Consider the following 21,059-nt stretch of genomic DNA (forward strand, 5'->3'; position numbering starts at 1 on the left):
TTATGTCTGGGACTCAAGCCCTGGGCATGACATATTATATACATACTTGCACTTGGGTTACATATAAGTGTTTAGATAGAAAATGTAATATTTTACTCCTTTACAAGTTTCATTGTACCTAATTATGTAAAACCATCATTGGTGAGCTAAGAGAAGATAATATGAAACCACTCAAGCCATATATCAGGTTTTGAATATTAAGTTATAGAAAAAAAACCATTTAAATACATTATAGAAATTTGATTCTGAAAATTCTTGGCAATGCCAGTCCATCATTGTCAAATTAACTAAAAGTGTGTTATTCAAATCCCAATTTTATTTATATAAAAATGTAAACCTCTTTAAAAGTTTTGCTTTCTGATAATATTTATAATAATATAAAATCCAACAAGTAATTCACCTTATTTCTTGTTATGACCCAGAGTACTCAATTCAAATTTGAACTACTTTTATCCACTATCTATGGGAAAATATAGTTATTTTATTCATAAGTACTCCGTGATCTCAACTACAAAACTGAAAAACTGCAATGCAAATACGAAGACAAATTAGTAATATCCAGTAAATGTTTCACTGGAAATGGTTGTGAGAAGATAACAATTTCTTGTTCTAAGTGATTTAAACGCCCAGAAAAAAATAAATAAATGAGGTGTTTGTGTGCTTAAAACATAATTAAAATTTGTATTCAAATGCTAGTTTAAGAAAAAACTGATTTTAAAAGCCAATGATATTTCCTGTAAGGTCATTGCTGTGATATTTTAAATGGTACTTTTTTTTCTATTTTGAAAGCTACATATTTTAATAGAGAATGGTCCAAAATGTTTTTAAGGTCAAACTGGAAATATGTTGATGATTTAAAAATGCAAGCAAAGTGCTTTATTATATTATACCACCAGAGTGTTATTGTAGTTTAAAAATATCATTAAATCAGCACAAACCCACACTTATCATTTCCTGCACATTTTTCACACTGAGCTGCCTTCTGACTATGAGTAATCTGTTAATCTGCTCTTCGCCTCACAATTCGTCAAAGTGACAGATTCATTCCTTCTCTAATACATAATATCTTCATTTACTATATGCCTTGCTGCATCTTTCTTTTTTGCTAGCACTGAAATTTAGAAAATCACAAGTAAATTTAGAGAATATCACAAGGGTAGTTGTTCTTGTTTGTTTCCCATTTTTTCCATTATTCCAGCAGGAGAAACTAAAGCTTTTCTGGACTCTTAACATGAGTTAATAGTATTTCCAAAATGAAAGCAATTTCAGGTTTCACTAAAGGTGTCGTTAAAGCGGTCAGAAGAGGGAAAATAATAAAATGCAAAGTAACTGCACCCTTCCTTCCCTATGTCAAAACACTGACCATAACAGAATTTTCTTCCAATGCTACTGGGCAGTGAATAGATTGTCACCTTCCACTTCCAACCTCTAGGTGGAAAGAAAAAGATACCATTAAAAAAAAAAAAAAAAAAAAAGAAAACGAAAAGAAAAATATATTCATCCAGTAGTTTAGGAATGAATTTCCTAAAAAGACAGAGCATAAACACTACTACTTGATTGAAAGCCCCACTGTGATTTTATTTAAGCTAAGAACTTCATTTTTATCACAATGTCGACTGATCTCAGTTTCTAGTTCTTTGCAATTTTGATAATACAAATGGTTTTGCTGTTTAAAAATTGTTTGCTGTTAATTCAGCAGAAGATATTTTACTCTCCCCTCCTTTCTTGCTTTGATTCTGTTGCTTATTAGCCTTTAATTTCTGTATATAGAGAATGAAGATCGCTTCTCGGCCTTTTGGCTGAGATCAAGTGTGGAGAATAAAGAACTGAAAAATAAGAGAATATGTCAAATTCTAGTGAGATTTCTCCCATCTTAAATAACCATCTACAAATCAGCATTTGGCTGCACTTGTTACTGATCCACGTGTTCACATCATAAAACAAAGGTCATGACTGTTAACCTCAAGGTCAAAAGCAAAGAAGTTGTTTACAGCAAAATACGAGAAGCTGCCTTCTAACCAGTCTCGTTTCAGCACATATGGATATATTTTTTCCGTGCATACACCCAACACCAAACGGCATTTTGTTACCCTGAGCACCAAATTGCATCTGATTTGTCTTAATCAATAGCATGGAGTTAAAGGCTTTTTTAAGAAAATCAATGGACAAGAAAGAGTCAATAGAACAATAATATTAGTGTTAATTCAATCAAATCAGTTATAAGTTGTTTGCCTTTTCTCTTTTAAGTCATTTTAAAGGGGCTGGACCTTTGACATGCATGGTATTTATTATACTGAGTGGGTTTTTATGTGGTAATGAACAGCAAAATATGAAGCTGTAAACTCTGGTAAACATAACATTGCTTGAGTGAAAAATTATGTGTTTTAACTTTAACCAATTTCAAAATGTAATGTTTTCCATTTACAAGAGAAACGAAAGAATTACCGGGAAGTACAACCAACTGCCAACAAAAGCAGAGCCTGGGAGGGGGCACAGGTTGGAAAGGCTGTGATTTTTCCGTGCCAGGCTTGGTACCAGCCCCTCGGCACCTTTCCTAAAACATTCACACACTGCTTTGATGACATGCAATGAGGACTGGCCCGTGCTGGGAGTCTGAAAGCTCACTAATGGCACGTTAAAGCCATGCCCCGCACATAGTAGGTGCTTCAAAAATACTCACAGAACGTTGCTGAGGGTATGAACTGCAATACACTTTCAATCCTTTGCTGCTGTTGTGGTTCCTTGTTTAAACAACAAGGGAAGTTATTCTGTGCAAGGTTACAAAATGAAGGATGAGGCAGTGCTTCTACGGATGAGACTGGCTGTGGCCATTTAACCATAATTATGGTCTTCCATTTTTTAGGTTCACGTCATTATCCTGGACCTCAGCCTGCATTCCCTCCCCGCCCACCCCTCAGATAGAATAGAGGTGAATGTTATATAAACTGGAATTAGTACTTTGACTTTTTAAAGGCGCTCATTACTCTAGAAGGGGAAGCTGGATCTTTTAATTAAAAGCAGAAACTGTAAAATGTTAGAATGGTAAATAATTGCTTCGGTAATTACCTTCTTTACCCTGGACTCTGCGCCAAAGGTAATCTGAGTTCATCATCTGGATGGATAACAGTGACTGGGAGGCCTGGGTAATTGCGGGAGCCACACATTCTGCTAGTTAAAAATGCTAAGATTCTTCAGGGATCCATCATTTCAGATACAGGAGCTTTGGGGAGGTGGAGGAAGAAGATGCAATCTGTTGTTCTGAAACTCATGGAAATAGGTTGCATAAGTTTTTGTAATTCTGGAAAACATGACAATAGCTAAAATATTGATGAGTATTTCTCCAGCTCTAATGGCTTAATACTCTCTCATGGAGCACAAATAGAAAAGTAAGGGGACTCAGGTTGAAGTGCTCAGTCCCAGAGAGACCTGGTCAGAAAGCAGGTAAACATCTCAACTGAGAAACTGGAGAGTGGGGTCAGCTGATGCTCAGGCAGAGAGGGCCACAGTGAACAAGTGGAGAGAGCAAAGAAAAATAAACCCGTGGTCAGGCAGGCAGGATGGCACCCAGTCCTCTGCGGTGATGGCTAGTTAGGGCTTGGGACAGGGTGATTGGAGCAGGTATGCAATCTAACAGGCTCTGGTAGAAAAATTGATCAGAATCAGGACTAAGCGTGGGCCGGGCAGGCCAAGTGCCAAGAGCAGAGGAGGCGAGAGAACTGATGGGGGCCGGGATAGTCAGCTGCCCCACTCTGTTGGTGAATTGTTGGGTTCTTTGGAACCCAATGGGAATGGTGCTCCCCCAAGTTGTACAGGGCATCGTCCTAAGTTCAGAGTGGTCAGAGGTGAGAAGCAGGATGATTCTTGAGGGATTTGGTTTGCTATCAGGGGTACCTTTAGCTCAGGTTTTCTCTGGGGAGGTGCTAGAGAACCTAGAGAAGCCATTCTGAGCCTGACCTTTGCTGTAGACTGTGGAGGAAAGGGGCCCAGCTGAGTCTCTTCAGACCAGGTGTTTTTAAAGTCTATTGTAAAGGTAGGTCAGTGGACTGCACACCTCTCTGGGAACAGGAGGGGCACGGAGTCACTTGAATTTAAGAGGGCACCAGCAACAGAGGCTCTCTCTCTCTCTCTCTCTCTCTCTCTCTCTCTCTCTCTCTCTCTATATATATATATATATATATATATATATATATATATATATACCAGTTAATCAGGAAATTCTCTGTTGTACTTTGGTCTGAAGGAGGAATATTTGTTAAAAATTCAGCTTACTTCTTTTAAAATGATCCAAAAAACGTAATCATCTGAAGAGGAACATAACAGGCAATTTCTGTGTTTAATTTCATTTATTTATACATTTTTCTCTTTTGTGTTGGTCAGACAAAAACGTAACCCATAGAGAAGCCCATTAGGCTGATTCCCGACAGTTGGAGTGAAAAGAAAAATGAAGCCGCTGTGATCAGTCCAGACTAGTGCTTGTAGGTTACGATGACAGGCCAGCTTGCCTCAGTCAGGCCAGCTGAGCCAGCATGAACCAGGGTCAGTGGTTATTAATCATTTGTCAACGTCTTCAGGGCTTTATCAGATAATTATAGTTATAAGTATGTTTATATCAGAAAAACATGTGGCAAAGCTGCAAAAGATTCAAGCCCTAACACAATCTGCACTGACATTTTAAAAAAATACAGATAAGCGATAAATCATAAAACAAACATTTTAGAAAACCATGCCTTTCATTACTGGGCATTCTAGAATTATTTTCTATACTGTTTATTTCCCTAAATATTTAGAACCTTATAGAGCTTTAGACAACCTTTCCTCTTCCCCCTCATTTTCCAATGAGTTGTAAAAATAGCAAGTAAATCATTTGAAAAGAAAGACTGGTTATATACTCCATCCATACGAACAGACAACTAGAATGTAATCACAGCTTATTTTACAAAACCCATTCTTGAGCAAAAATATCTTGAGCTGTTCCGAAGAATCTACATAAACACATCTATAGATGTGCCTAAGGGACAGCTCTAAACTCCACAAACCAATAGATGGCATTTAAAAATAAATGACCGAAGGCTGCAAACAGCATCCATTTTGCTCTGTTTGGCAGCATGTAAGTTTTCACGTTAGGAAACACTTCTCAACATGAATGGACTGTGAAATTGTTTCCTCTTACCCAACACTCCTCTAAACTGTATTAGATTATATTAGCCATGTCTGCACCCTGTCATAGAGGCTGTCAGCGCCCCAAGAGGCAATGTGTGTGGACACTGGCGGTAAGGGCCCCAGCATGAGATGCTGCCTAAGTGTCAGTCAGAAGGTTAAGAAAAAACAATGGGAAACACCACACCCATGCCTAACAATGCAAAGGGAAATGGCTTTGTTGTAAATCTAGACATGCAAGGGAATATGACGAAGTAAAGCATGTGTATTTCAATTCCCAGATTGTAAACATCTCAGGAAGTGATTACCATTGTATCTCACCTCTATCCAATGTCAAGCATTGCCCTATAGCAAGTAAATCATTTGAAAAGAAAGACTGGTTATGAGTGTAAGTGAATCCTTTCACTCCGAGGAAAACACTGTATAAATAGATGCAGTGTTCTAGTGATTTTCATCTTAGAGTGGACTCTTCAAAACCCAAATCTGCCTGCCTTATAGACTGCATACTATCTGCAACTTCAATCATAAATACAAAAAACTAGGGCATGTTGCAGAAATAAAAAAATTTTCCAGAATAAAATGTAAATGAAGGAACTTTGGAGATACTGGTTGTGGTTACATTAGCAAAGCTAATCGAAAGTTGACTCTAGATATGTATGTGTGTAGGTAAAAGTTAAACAATATAAAAATCTTAGGTTCTTAGGTCTTTGGATATTGTAGCTATTTCACCAAAACTCATGTGGCCATTTCACCTCTCCAAGGGCACCACCGAGCTCTCCTCCCAGTGACCTGCATGTGCCCAGATCACCGCACTATCATGTTTGCATCACTGTGATCACTCTAATCACAACACTTAATTCATGGAATCAAGAGCCTACCTGCTTCTCATTTACTGTTCAGAGCCTCTGTACGCTGAACGTTAATACAGGATTCAGGTTAGATGCTTGCTTATCCATGAGGGTAGACTTACAGACTTATCTTTTCAGTCCTCATATATATTTTTTCATATTCATCATCAGTATCTTTTAACTTTTTTATTTTAGAGTCTGAAACATGGGATACTATTTGTAGGAAATATAATAAAAATCTTAAGAAGAATCATATCTTTCAATTTTAAGTTAAATTATGTATATTACATGATTCAATTTATCACATTTTTATATGATGATCTATGCTGACCTCATAATTTTATCATTTTCTCTATTTATGGCCCAATAATGCCTTTCTGCCAATTCTCCAAGCTGCTAAATTTATGAGCCAAGAGCCAAGCCATGTAATCTGCAGGTGTCCTAAACAGCGATATAACAGTGTTCTAGAAAACTGGTGGATAACCTGCTGGCTAATAGGATTAATGGCATTTTATTTTTTTGCTTTAGAATTTGGCCTTTTATTATGTAAAATGTAAATTAATTTTTCCTAAATGAATGGACATTTAATTGGTTAAATAAAATATTCTATTTAGTTAGTGAATTTTCTTATAGTCTATCTTGGATAATTAAATTTTAAAGGAGATATTTAAAGTCACATACTACCACTTCTAAATATTAATTAATTAATTCATGAATCCATCCAATAGTATAAGTATGTTTTCTATATAGGGCAGTGTTTCCTTCAATAGTGGAGCTGGTTTCCATCTGTAAAGTCTATAATGAGTCTCATCAAAGTCACAGAGTCTAAAACTGGGAATTACTTCAGAGAGCATGTAACTCAAATCCTTTTATACATGAGGGTGTTCATATGATGAAGTCTGGGCAGGTGGAGAGGTTTGTCTGAGATCATTTACCAGGTTAGTAGCAGAATTAGGAGGAGAATTAGGTTCCCCTTCTCCTTTTATTCAAACAAAAGGTTCCACTTTTTGACACGTCTTACTATAACTTTCACTTGTTCAGACTTCAAATTCTGACTTTGTTATAATTTCAACCAAAGTTGGATTTCAAGTTACCTTGAAAGTTTACTCATATATAGATAAAAAGATTTTGTTAGTAAAATCTAGATGAGTTCAATGATTGCATGAGACATATTCACATATTGAGAGAGAACTGATTTTAAGAATGTTAACATACCTTTTTACATGTACTGAAATTACAATCTGAAATTTGAGCCTATTATGGTATTTACTTATGATAGTGACAATTCCCCCTACTAAATAACATGAAAGAATGACCAGATCAAGTGCATAGACCAGGAATACTTAGAAGAGATTACTAATAAAGAACATTTACTCTCTACATCATGAATATTATGGGCCCCATTAAAAGTCCTGTAAACCATGTAGTTGGTGTCCTGGCAGCCATGTTAGTTTTACATGGATTTGATTTGCTGTTCATTGCTGATTGGACCAGAAGTGGACACTTGGCCCAAGCTAGGCCAATCACATTCTCTTTCCTGGAAAGTAGGAACTGGGATTCAGACACAGCCTGCCAGCCTCGGCATGTATTTTGAACTGTAATATGTAAACTTACGAGCTGTCAGACAGCCATATGTGACTGGGAAGCAGAAAAAGCTGGTGCTCAGAGAGAAGAATGGATCAGACAGGAGGGAGCAAGCAAAGATGGAGTGAGGATTATTTCCAGTTCCTAGTTTCAGGCTCCTCCTGAGGACTGGCTGCCCCTGGGTTCCAGGATATAGCCCTACATTCTTATTTAACAAATCTTTGCTTGTCTCTCTCTCTCTGTCTCTCTCTGTCTCTCTCTCTCTCATAAATTATTTTTGTTATGTGCAATCAATGAGTCTTAATTCAGACACTGTGTAACAGATATCACACTCTCTCTGGATCCCGAGCTATGATGCTCTTGCTGGCGTTTGGGTCTATTCCGTGGGACAAGTCACAGTGCAGGCGAAAGAGCTTGACAATGAGATGCATTCCAATAAGTAAGACCCTGTGCATGGAGCTCAAGATAAACCGATTTTTAATAAATTTCTAGCACATAATAAATAGTAATAAAGTAATACTGATTTATACTGATCAACTAGCTTATTTTGGGATGTATTAGAAAGCCATGATACTAGGTAGATACTGTATTGATTTCGAAACTGAAATTCAGATTTCCTTGTCCCTAATGAGCCCAAGATAATGAGGTTTTTCTATATTGACAAACCACTCATATTGTCAATGACATTTATGAAATAATGAAATAATTTTTAGATTATGAACTTTTGAAATTATAAAAAGGACAATGGCCATTTAAACTTGTATAAGCTATCTTGAAAATTTTAAAGAAACCAAGTTATATTAAAAAGATTTATGCCTCAAATATACTAAACATCAAATGCCGATTAAAATGAAATATCTATGCAAATAGAATAATAATAAATGAATTAATATTTCAAGAGAGCTTGTTATGTGCCAGGAACTGTGCTAACAATTTTTCATGCATAGGTTCATTTGCTCGTTCCCAAAATACTATGAGGAAATAATTATGCCTGAATTAAATTGAGTTAAACGAGTTGCTCAAAGTCCCACATCTGGTAAAAGGTGGAGGTGCTCTTTACACCTAGGTAGACTGTTAACCACTACACCATTGCCTGAATAAGAAAAGTAGACTAAACTAAGCCTTCAAAAAAGAAAAAGAAAAATCTTTGGCAAGCTCTTTGGAAGTTTTGGAAAACAATTCCATGAAACTAAGAGAAATGCATAATCTTCTAACTAATCTTTAAAAAAATAATTTAGATTATTAATAATTCTTACCGGGGGTTAGAAGGAGAAGGTGGATTCATTTCTTTCTGATAGTGACGACCCTGGTTGACAGGCTGTAAAAGACAAAACATTTGTGAGGTACTAATCAGCATAATGCTCTTTACATATACTTACACATGCACTCTCCTTACTGTATTTTTTTTCCTGAGAAACAATCTGCAAGAAAGGGCTGGTTTATTTTATAGAAGAGTTGAAAGCTGTTGGGGAGATGCAGCGTATAACAAAGTGGTGTATATGAGAAAACGCTTGTTATTTTAATGGCCAGTCATTGGACTTGATAGCATCCATGGTTAATCAAAGTTCATGTGTGGACTCTTCCTCCTTGTGGAATTTTTATGCTGTTAACATTGGTTGATATTTCCAGATACAGCAAAACAAAACAGGATATATCACGGAACTAATGTTGCATAGCTAGTTGCATAATCAGCAATTACCCGGAGACCAGGAGATACAGAATATATATTTAAGTTTGCAAGGATAACTTCTGTTTTCATTAATGGAATTACTTACACATGTAAATCTTAGGTCAAGGTGGTCATTTCCCCCAAGTGTATACTAAAACCTCAAGCATTAATCCATGAACTGAAAAAAGTGATGGAAATACCTAACAAAAATGTGAAATCTTAATTTTTCTCTCCACAAGAAACATTTAAGTTACTATTTCAAAACATAGCTAAACAACTACATCCCATGTAAGCCTTAACTTGCTTCCATTGGAACTTGATGTTTTACAGTCGTTCTACAAAAGGAGAAAATTCCATTATATCTGACACAAATTCTCTTTTGGAACATCAGCTCAAAGTATTTTTCCTATGTGGTTAACAACCATGTAATTGTAATATGAAATCATTTTTAACGTTCTCATTTTATTGCAAGTTGGAATTTGGTATATTTTTTGAATTGCATTTAAAGGGCTTCAATTGGTTCCTTACCTAATGGGTCTGGCATTAAGGGTTTCTCACCCATCACGTGACCCCACAGTGCTGACCTCGACCTTGAAAAACAGTGTAGCCCTTGGTGCCTGTGCATAGAGAGCACACATTCCTTATTTTAATGGGTCCTAAAATATTAATGACATGGGTGATGGGAATTCTTTAGAGTAAACTGTCTTCCTCTATAAATAATCTCTTGGAAGTATTCCTTTAATTTAAATCAAACACGCTGTCTGATAATCACAGTCACTTAGCCTGACGATCCATGATGCACCATGAATATAAATGTACCCAGATACTTTGGTAATTGAACCGATATCAATGCATCACCATTTCCGTAATAAGAAACAACAGCTGGGAGAATGGTGGAAGGAAAAACATGTCAGAAGACATATTTGATCTCACCAGAGAAATAAGACTTGTAGCAATTTGCAAGTAAAATTTAGTTTTATGATTTAGGCTGTATTATTTCACAGCAAAAAAGGCAAGCTAAGTGTCTAACAGGTTCTGTAGACCAACTCACACTGACGCAGAAATACTTTCGATAATATATTCATTGGGATTTGTCCAGTATTTCAGCTGTACTCAGGGCCTTTAGTAAGTGGACAAAAAAAAAAAAAAAAGAAAAAAGGAAAAAGAAAAAAAAATCTTATTTACTTTCAGAGGCATCGCAGTCCTGATATTCAGCCAAATTTCAATTCTCTTAAATTTACACCGTTAATTCTATTTACACCTGTCCCCAACCGCCTTATTACAAATTGTCTTACTCCAACCTCTGGAGAAGAGAAATGGTTACAGAATCCTATCTGGTTTGTGACTCAGCTATCAGTTAGACTACATAGACTCACCCTTTCCATGTTTGCTCATGTTTCTATAAAATAGACTCAAGGATACAAGGAGTAAAAAGGAACACAATTAATAAAACATTCACATTTATAATGACTTTCACGTGTTAGGAAAAAAACAATCAGTGGAAACTTTTTGTAGTAAGGATTGCAGACATGAATAGATAGAAAGGTAAATAAAAATATTTAGGTAAAATAATTGTAGGCAATGTAACTTAGTCTGAATACCTGATTCCTTAACTTAATTTGTACTATTGAAAACTAATGACCAAGTTGTTACTCCAAAATATTTTATTCAATAAGTAACTTAAATTTAATAATAGTATCTTATGGCAGAGCATTCTGACTTACACATATAACTGCTACAAACTGACTTATAAACCCTAGCTGCTAATGACTCAGCTGGGGAAGGCTGCAAGTCTTGCTTTGGAGTCGGAGCCATACAAAATTGGCTGGCCCCACTTCCCTTTCTCTGTACATGTCTCCTAACGTCATAATCAAACTCAGGGACAGGAAGGGAGTATGGGAATGATGCATCTAAAGAGCTCTTTTAGGATATTTCAGTGCCCTTAATTTTGCTTTGATGCTTTGAAAGGGCAGAGCTTTCACTTGGACGAGGTCTGTTTGTTTTCCTAGGCCCAAATCAGAATGAATGAGAATGTGCCTAATGGTTTCTAAAAGCTCTCTGAACATGGTGGGGAGAATACGATAGGCTGTCTGAAGCCAGATGTCCCCATCCACAAATGGAAATAGATATGCTTCCATACACATGCAGCAGTAAACCTACTTCTACTACTACTCAGTAGGTAACATCCTGTGAAAGCACCAGTTAAAAAATAACATTGATTTTTCAATTTTGGAATTCAGCTATATTTAGAGAATACCGTAAGAAGCAGCAGCAAAGACATAGCTACAGATACTTACACATGACTATGACAATAAATAATAATAATAGTAGCAGTAACTGATATTTATTGAGCACGTACTTTGTGTTAAACCCTTGGTAGATATTACCTTGTTTGATCCTCACAGTAATCCTATGAAATAGATAGGATTAACAACTTCATTTAACAGAAGAGGAAATTCAGACACTGGGTTTAACCCAAGGTCATACCAATTAGGAAAGAGTGCAGCCACAATTTGAACCCAGGCAGCCTGATTCTACAGTTCACCCTCTTAATCACTAGGCTGTAATGATTCATCAAGGTTGGGGGCTCACCAAGAGTGGTGAATACCTAAGTTTCTGAATAACAAGTATGACAAAGTAACTTCAGCTTATGTCAGGAATAAAACAGTGGTCCTGAAATACATTTATTGGAAATATAGAAGACTACCTCCTTACCAAAAATTAAATTCATTTGATTTTATTCTGATGACATGTTACTATATATTTAAAATGAAATAAAGTAAGTTTTTCTATGTTGCTAAATTTGGGACCAACATAGGATATAACAGACAATACTCTGAGAATGAGAAAAGTTTATTTCATGGGGTCACTTTCATAGTCACTAAACAGAGAACAACTTGCACATTTCATTTCCTCTGACAGCTCAGATATTACACTGACTCTAATATCAGTTTTCGTATATCATTTCTATAGTGGTATAAGACATCTGCTCATCTGATTTATCTGCAGTTTAGCACAATCAACTACTTACCTTCTTAGTTCAGCAGGATTAAAAGAAAACTCATTATACCTAAAGGCAGCTGAGAAGTTAATGAATCCGTAGATCAGAAAAAATTAAGACCTATGCACTATAAAGAGCCTGAAATGCCAATATATTCTATATTGGATACACATCAGCCAGCAATCGTGTAAAACGCTGATATGCTGATGAGCAAAGAAACAGGACAGATCCTAGACACTCGGGACTTTGTCCTTTTGGTGGCGCTGTTGCCATGCACTAGTGTCGGGAAAACCCCACTCACATAACATTAATTACCACCGAGCACAAAAGAAGCTCTGCTTTTCCATGATCAAGCCGCTAGAAATTTTGGGGTAAGGGAGAGAAGTAAAGGCTAAATAAAAGAACAGGAAGTAAGGTAATATTGCCACGTTAAAAGGTAGACAATATTTTCATGTTGTTAAGTAAAACCTATGAAAATGGTAATAATGTTGCATGGTTAATCAAGACCACAAATAACTTGTCTGAGAATCTCACCACATGCTTGAAATTTTATTACGTGCATTTCGCCTCTTTTTTTTCTCTAAATATTAGGCTCTGCAATGTGCCAGTGATGGATGCACGTGATGTGCATTTTTTTTTTTTTAAACAAGCTGAGGAGACTAATGTGGTTGATACTAGGTTATGGAAAATCTTGACGGAATGATGGCTTTGGGGCATCTGCTTACAGGATAGCATGCATGTAAGGCACGCTTTTCTTGAGTCTGGGTTAGAGGTGGGACAGAGAAATAACGAAAGAGTTTGTTTATAAAGCTCTGAGGGGGTCAGTCTGGATTCTAATGGTTAAGCTTACATCAAAACAAGAACAAGAGAACTTCTGCTCACTCTTATAGCCTCAGTGGTCCTAAAAAGGGGAAATGCCCTAGAAATCTTTTCTGATCATTCGAGTGGCCCTTTGAGGAAAACACCTTTGGGGAGCCGCAGATTACAGTTAGCCTGAGCTTACTGTGTTAGTTAGGTTGTATTTCATGTATTTCATGCTCTCATTCAATTCTCACCAAACCAATACAAGTACGGCCCTTCAATATTCCCATTTTATAGGTGATTGTGCCAGTAAATGGCAGAGCTGGGATATGAGCCCAAGTTGGCTGACATAGAGTCTATGAGTATATTCTTTTCGTCATCACATGAAGCTGTTTCCATTGATAGCTATTCCTTTTCCTTAAATAGAAAACACCCCCCCCCCCCCAAGACATGGTTTTATGCTATTGTTAATCAAAATCCCTCACCAAAATAAAATTCACTTAAAAATCCATTAGAACCAATTCCTAACTCCCTTCCTCCGGCTGTCTAGAGCCTAGTTTTTGAGTAAATCTCATGAGGGCTACTCCTAACAGAAACCCTCCAAAATTGTTACTTGTAGCCTGGTTTCCACAGAAGTTGTAAAGTATTGTTTTAATTGAATTTGGTTCTCAGTTAGAAACTTTGAAAAATTTGTCTGTCAAAGGCCAGTAGATTTCTCAGTGGGCTTGATTTATTGAGCATGAGATGCCTACAAAAGCCAATTTACTATGAGAAATATGGTTACATTTAATTACACTTTAACTGACTAATTTATTACATCTAAACACCTTTTAAACAATACATATTACCCTGAACTGTACAGATGCTGAGGGAAGCTGAGGAATTAAAGCTGGTAATAAATACACTAGAGTTTGCTAAACTCTTCATTTTACTCTGCGTGGGCTTTCTGGTTTCACGACTGCAATGTGTGTGACGTCCTTAGGTGGAGATGTTAAACTGAACGTGACCTGCCTAAATCTCCTTTTTGAACCATTGGTCATTAAACCCTGCCCAGAGGGAGATTTTTTTCTTTGTGTATATAATTAATATCCATTTATCCGGTCTTAAATGTAAGATATTACCTGCAACATTCAGGATGTATATAAGCCAAAAAAAAAAAAAAAAAAGCTCATTTATTTTGGAATTTTGATGAAAACCTTATTTTAGAGTAAAAAAGGAATCTTTTAATATTATTGATCATTTCATTCAAACAACCACTAACAACCAGTGGTGACTGAGTGTGACCAGGCTCTGCTCTCGGCATGGTCCCACCTTCAAGGAGCTCACAAGCAGGCCTGTGGGATATTAGTACAATGGTTACCTGATGCGGTAAGTGCTATCATTGAGCCCGAAGATCACGGAAGCCCAGAGAAGAAAGAAAGAATTGTGTGTAGAGTGGTTGAGGGTCAGGAAGTTTTCATGAAGCAGTGACACTTGAGTTGGGCCTTGGAAAACAGAGTATTCTAGGTGGAGAAGAGGAATGGAGGGTCTGCAGGCAGAGGAAAGAGTGTGAGCAATGGCATAACTGGCATGATTTGGATGAAAGACCTGGCAGTGAGGGGCAAGCTGCACAGTGTAGCAAGAGTAGGGAGCCGTTAGTGCTGTGTGTGTGTCGGGTGGGCCGTGATGCTGAGACAAACAAAAACTCATTTCAAGTCATGCTCAAGGCCATGGAGAAACAGGTTATCTTGTTAAAGGAGAGCCTACCCTCATCTCCATAGATTTAATTCTGTTCCTTCTCAGAAGTTGGAATCCCTTTCTCGCTCTTTCTACTTGGTGAACTTGTATTCATTCTTGAATTCTGGCTTAACTGTAGCTTTCTCTGTGAAACATCTGAAACCAGCAGGTAGAATTAATTGCTCCCTTTCACATGTTCCCAGCACTCTTTATTCTATGAGTATTATCACTCACTATTCTGACTTACTCTCTGAGAGTAAGTGAACCGTTTACTCTCTGCTTCCTTACAATTTGGTGAAATCTCAAGGCTGGGTAAAGTCTTATTTGTATCCCCAGCACCCCAGCATAGTTCACAGCATGTTGTACCACTAAAAAAAATATATATATATATGTGAAATGAATTAATGTGAGTCAAGCTAGGTTGTGGTTAGAGTCATCGTGGAGATTTTCCTGGCTCTAGTGGCAGAAAGGAAGGTATGTCTGACAGCGAGGCCTGGAGAAGGGCTACAGAAAGCTCTGGAGCTATGCCCTGAGGGATAAGGTACACAGATAGGTGCAGACTGCATTAAGAAATGACAAGTGGGACTAAAGTACGAGTAAAAGGTGGGGAGCAGTAAGAGATGAGATTGGAGAGGGGGGCAGGTCTCAGATCATGAGGGGCCCTGGATGCCAAACTAAAAAGGCAATGAGGAGTTATGAAAGGGCTTTATGCAGGAAAGAGACGAGATCAGATCTGGGCTTTAGGAAGATGACTAGTGTGACTCATAATGATAATAAAAATGACAACTAACCTTAATTTATTAAATGCTTATTATGGCTCAGATACAGTGCCAAGTGCTTTACAAGGCCACAGCTTGGGTTTGAATCTTGGCAATCGGACTTCAGAGCAGATGCTCCCAACCATCAGGCGATGGGCTTGGACGGGAGGTACAGAGGTGTTAGGAGACTGTTGACGGAATTTGGATGAAATAGGAAGTGTCAAGGCTATTATGTTAGGGAGGGAGGGACAAGAGGGAAAAAGTAGAGGGGATCCTTAGGATTTGGAGACCAATTAGTAAGGGAAATGAAAGAGCTGGAGAAGCACAGATGTTTCCCAAATTTCTGGTTTGAGTGCCAGCATGGATGGTGGCACCAGCAGTGAAATACAAGAAAAGCAGGACATTACTGTAATAAAGTTATGAGTCCTTTCATCACTTCTTTCTCATGGTCCCTGTACAACTTCTAAAGAGAAAGGTGTGAGCTCTCAGAAAGACCACAATGGTTCTTGTAAACCACTCTGTCTAAACTCTAAATGAGGAACAAGGCAAAAGTTCACTAAGGAATGCAATTTTCCATTTGGTGATAGTTTCCAATATTGAAATAAACTGAATTTGATGCAATAATAACCGTATCTTATGAATACCAAATGTAGGCTCTTCAATTATTTCCTGTCTAAAAAATAGACTATTTTCAATTTCTCATTTGGTCAAATAGAGGGGTTATTAAGTTCATTACCAGTGATGTTATTTTTGGCTGTATACTGTTAGAGTGGAGTAGTTGTCATGCATGAGCACACGAGTCCTTGGCAGAACAGGACAGTGATGAGAACACTGTATCCAGGGCAACCAAGAGTTCAGCCTTTTCAGTCCATAAATAATCATTCCTCAGCTTGCCCTTTGTAAGGTTGGTCTCTGAGCTACTTCATGACAGAATGAGCTCGTTCAGGAGGCCACTGTTCTCTTTCTTTCTTTTGGTTTAAATGACTGCTGAGGAATACTTTATAAGAAAGGCAATGCTTCAATTTCATTGTAAATTCCATTGGCAAAAATCTTGTCACTTACTCTTCTGTTCTTAGCTCTGGCTGTAAGGATACTCTGAGTAACCAGCACATGGGGGTATTTTTGCTGGGTGGGTAGATGCTCTTTGGTACCAAGGCTGCTTGAGGCATTATGCTTGGTTAGTCATTCAATTTAATGAGAGCACAACTCAGGCAAGAGAAACTGGGAGGGTGGGCAAGGTGGGGATAAAAAATACTAATGAAAAATTAACATCATTCCCTTCCATATCTCAGAGCCAATTTGAATTCTTCCTCCATAAAGACCTATAAGTTCTCTCCAGAGCAGAAATGTCACCTTCTGCTAGATATTGGTAGGCCTCATGTGACAATGCAGTAACATATCAAGAAGTCACCATCTCATGGTGGTTAGGAGCTTGGACTCGGGAGTCATGCCATGCTAGCTCTGAATCACCTCACTCAAGGGCCTCGTTTTTCTCATCGGGAAATGGGAACTCAATATTACTTACCACATAGGGTAGCAGTAAGTAAGGAGTAAATTAGGGAACACATAGGCCTAGTGCCAGGGCCTCTGAGATTTCTAAGATCTACAAAGATGTTGGGGACCTGGGAAAAAAATGGCTTTAAAATTCAAAATGAACATTGCAAAACTAATGCATATGTAATTAAATACTAAATACGTAAGTGATTCACTGTGAACTACACTTGAACTTAATCTTTATATATTTTATATAAATATGAATCAAAGTTACACAATTTTACATTTTCTTTCAAAAATTGCATAGTAAAAAAGTTATATTTACTGTTGGATAGCAGGGTATTTTAATATTTGATCTGATATTGAATGTGGCCTTATAAGTAAATGTTCCTTGGGCCCATGCTGGTCTTAAAATGTCTCTAGGTGCTTAATAATTACAATTATTTAATAATGATTTTATTATTCTGCCTAACGATGCTTCTTGTGCTGTATAGGGCTGTTTTGTCACTGTTTCTGTTTTGTCTTCCCAATTAAGCCAGAAGATCCTTGAGGATAGTGTTGTGGAGAATGGAATGAGTCAAAATGCTGGGCTCTGTTCTGGGGGCCTGTTCTGACCAGGTGTGGAAGCTGGTGCCCAGGATGTAGTTTCTCCACCTGAAAAACAGGGAGATTGACCTGCTCCAACTCCTCTGCTGGTCCCTAGTGAGGATGATGGGCTGTAGTGAAAAGTGCTTTAGCTGAGTAAGCAGATAAGCCACGAAGCATCCATAGTGCCTGTCACGGCCCTTAGGCACAGGGAGGAGTCAGCAAACATCTGGTGGCTTCTACAGAAGGTGCTTTTCTGCCCTCAGATCCAAGCAATACTTGGTGCATCCACAGTCTCTTCCTCTTTGTTCATTCATTGAACAAATATTTATTGAACACATATTGAACCCCTAGGGCTTATCTTAGAAGTTGGGGATGCAAGAGGATACCCAGAGGAAAATTATTCCTTTTCTTTTCAATGTATGGTTTTATATATCATGACACAATTAACATACATTATCTGATGGTAAATAAGACAATTTAAGAAAAGACAATGGCCCCTCACCTAATTCAGAGTGGGTTCTGAATATTTCTTACAGGAGTGTTTTCATTTTGGCCCAGGCAAGGCTGATTTTTTGTTTTATTTTCCTATTTCTTTTTTTACATTTACTAAACTTATTGGGGTGACATTGCTTAGTAGAATCACACAGGTTTCAAGTGTACATGTCTATACTACATCAGCTTTACATAGCGTTGTGTGTTCACCACCGGTGGGGGCTGGTAGAAGAGAGACAAGGAAGGAGACCTGACTGGGCGGCTGGGCTCTGGTAGGAAGAAGCTCGCTCCTAGTGAAGGCAATAAACAAGGATGCAAAGCCCTGGACTCACAGGTGGCAGGCAGGAGTTCCAGGTGGTTGTGTCATCGCTGCTGGTACTTATGCTGACATTACAGTTGTCAACCTGGGATGCACTTAGGCCATGGGAAGCCCCAGTGTCCTCTAGTTCCTCATTCTGTTGCCGCCGTAGACTTGCCAGCATTTGCAGCTCAGATTCACTCATTTGGCTCGGTTGGTAGTTTCTCCAGTCATATTCCTGGCCAAGAGAGAAAAAAGTGACAGAGCAAAGGGTCACTTGGCCTTTGTTAATTTTACAGGCTACCAAAAAATGCTACTCCACAGCCTCACCCCTTCAATGGCTCCTCACTGACAGAGGTCGGGTCCTTTACATGCCTGTATACGGTATACAGTGTATATGTATACAGGTGCCTACGTGTATACGGTGCCTACCCCACCTGCTTCACCTTGTCTTTTTGCTATTGACATGCCAGCCAGATGGTCCTTCATTAGGAGCCTCCAAAGCATCAAACTTATGTCTGCCTTAGTTAGGGCCTGGGCATGTGCCCGTCCCCTGCACCCATGTGCTGGCTAACTCCTAGCAGTTTTCTAGGTCCCAGATTATATGTCCCTTCCTGGGGGAAGCCTTTTCTGACAAGCACAAATGGGGTCAGCGCCTCCACATTATGTGCTCTCATAGAATCCTAGTGTTCATTTTTTAGCATCTATCACAACTGCAGTTATGTAATTGCTTTTCACAGGTAGTCTTATGGGCTCCCCAAAGGAAAGCATCATGATTGTCTTACTCCTACTGTACTCCCCATGTCTGGTGCTCAACTCTTTTTGAGGATTGACTAAATAAATAAAAATTCAAAGGAGTTTTTTCAAAAAGAGAAATCCCTTCCCATAAAAATGTCTGGTTTACAAGACAATTGATAAATTTCATCATTGTCAACATTATGAACAAATACATTCAACTTACAGTAAGACTGAGAATGACTAGTGCTGTTAAAAGCCACCAAATCAAATATGAACTTAAGATGGGAACAGGTAAGGTCTGAAAGCCAGAAAGACCTCGCAGCTACAATAAACACTTTTACTGATAGGGACTTTACTACATATGTGATCTGTCAGGCACACTTTTTTTTCAAGAATAGTACTACAAATCTTTAGAGGCTAATAAATATTCTTTCACCATACAGGGAAGAAATTGACATATGGAATTTTCAAAACCTTCTCTTTTTCTCTGGCTTAAACCAAATTTGATAACAAACATTAATTTCGACATCACTAAAGCATTAACATCATATATGAGCAGTGTGATTTACATCCAGGACTGGCATCTAACTTAAAAACAATCTTGAATTTTTCTTGTACATCTGGAAACACTGGTTGTGCTCAAAGAGTTTTTTTTCCATGACACACGAGAATTTTTTGGACATTTTAACTTCTACATTTACTTTCTCAGAGGACCCTTTGAGACAGCTACTGCCTTCTTTTCTGTCTCATAGCAATTTAAAGTTAAGAGAATATAATTGTGAAAAAAATTCTTGGGGTTTCTATGACATTAAAAGCTTTTTAATAGAGCATCATCATCATCATCATCATTTGGGGGTTATGAAAGCTGGTGATCTAATAATGTGATGTGGAGATTTTCTGGAAAGTTGCCGTTGGGGACTCACTTAAATTCTTAGAGTTCATGTCTCTAGCAACTTAGCCCCCTGAGAGGCCATGGTGCTTTGAGAGTTCTTGGGACAAAACAGATATCACAAGAAGAAGAACAAAATTTATATTCCAATAAAAAACACTAAAAATAAAAAAAGGGAAACAGAAATAATTTAAATTCAAAAGAAATAACTGGGGAGGAACAAACACAAGAAGAGATGCTCAATATCATAGTCATTAGAGAAACACCACAATGAGATACCATTCACACCCACTGGGACTGTTATAATACAAAAGATAGACAGTAATAAGTGTTGGTAAGGATGTGGAGAAACTGCAATTCTCATTGCTGGTGGGAATGTAAAATGGTGCGGCCACTTTGAAAACCAGTTTGGTGGTTCCTCACAATGTTAAATATGGGCGATGTGGCCTATCAATTCACTCCTAGGTAGATATCCAGGAGAACCGAAAACATAGGTTCATGCAAACACTCATACACGAATGTTCATAGCAGCATTATTCATCATAGGCAAAAAGTAGAAACCACCAAATATTCATCAACTGATGAATGGATTTTTGTTTATCCACACAATGGAATATAATTTAGCTATAAAAAGTAATGAAGTACTGATACATGTTACAAATTGGAAAAACCTTGAAAACATTATACTAAGTGAACGAAGCCAGAGACAGATTGCATGATTGCATTTATATGAAATCTCCAGAATATGCAAGTACATAGAGACAGAAAGCAGATTTGTAGCTGCTAGGGGCTGGGGGAGAGGGAAGGGGGATGACTGTTAACGAGTATGGGGTCTCTTTTTGGAGTGATGCAAATGTTCTGAAATTAGGTTGTGGTGATTGTTACAGCATTTTGTAAACATACTAAAATCTTCTGAACTGTACACTTTAAAAGGGTGAATTTTATGGTATATAAGTTATATCTCAATAAAAAAAGTAGTTCGGTAATCAGATGTGAAAATGAGAACACCTGACGTTGTGAGATGTG

At 37.8% G+C, this 21,059-nt stretch overlaps 1 protein-coding gene across 3 annotated transcripts in view; it reads right to left on the reverse strand.

Annotated features, from left to right (window-relative positions):
* CFAP20DC (CFAP20 domain containing) overlaps positions 1–21,059 on the reverse strand; it is a 259,596-nt gene that overhangs the window by 43,204 nt on the left and 195,333 nt on the right. For all 3 annotated transcript variants that reach the window (XM_019724118.3, XM_074313195.2, XM_019724119.3), the window contains 2 exons: positions 18,441–18,644; positions 8,846–8,907 (listed from right to left, as the gene is read on the reverse strand). In XM_019724118.3, the coding sequence (XP_019579677.3) occupies positions 8,846–8,907; positions 18,441–18,644 (266 nt within the window). The remainder of the gene's footprint in view (positions 1–8,845; positions 8,908–18,440; positions 18,645–21,059) is intronic.

Source organism: Rhinolophus sinicus, chromosome 5, assembly GCF_057876585.1.
Source record: "Rhinolophus sinicus isolate RSI-liver-muscle chromosome 5, RSI-T2T, whole genome shotgun sequence".
NCBI lineage: Eukaryota > Metazoa > Chordata > Mammalia > Chiroptera > Rhinolophidae > Rhinolophus > Rhinolophus sinicus.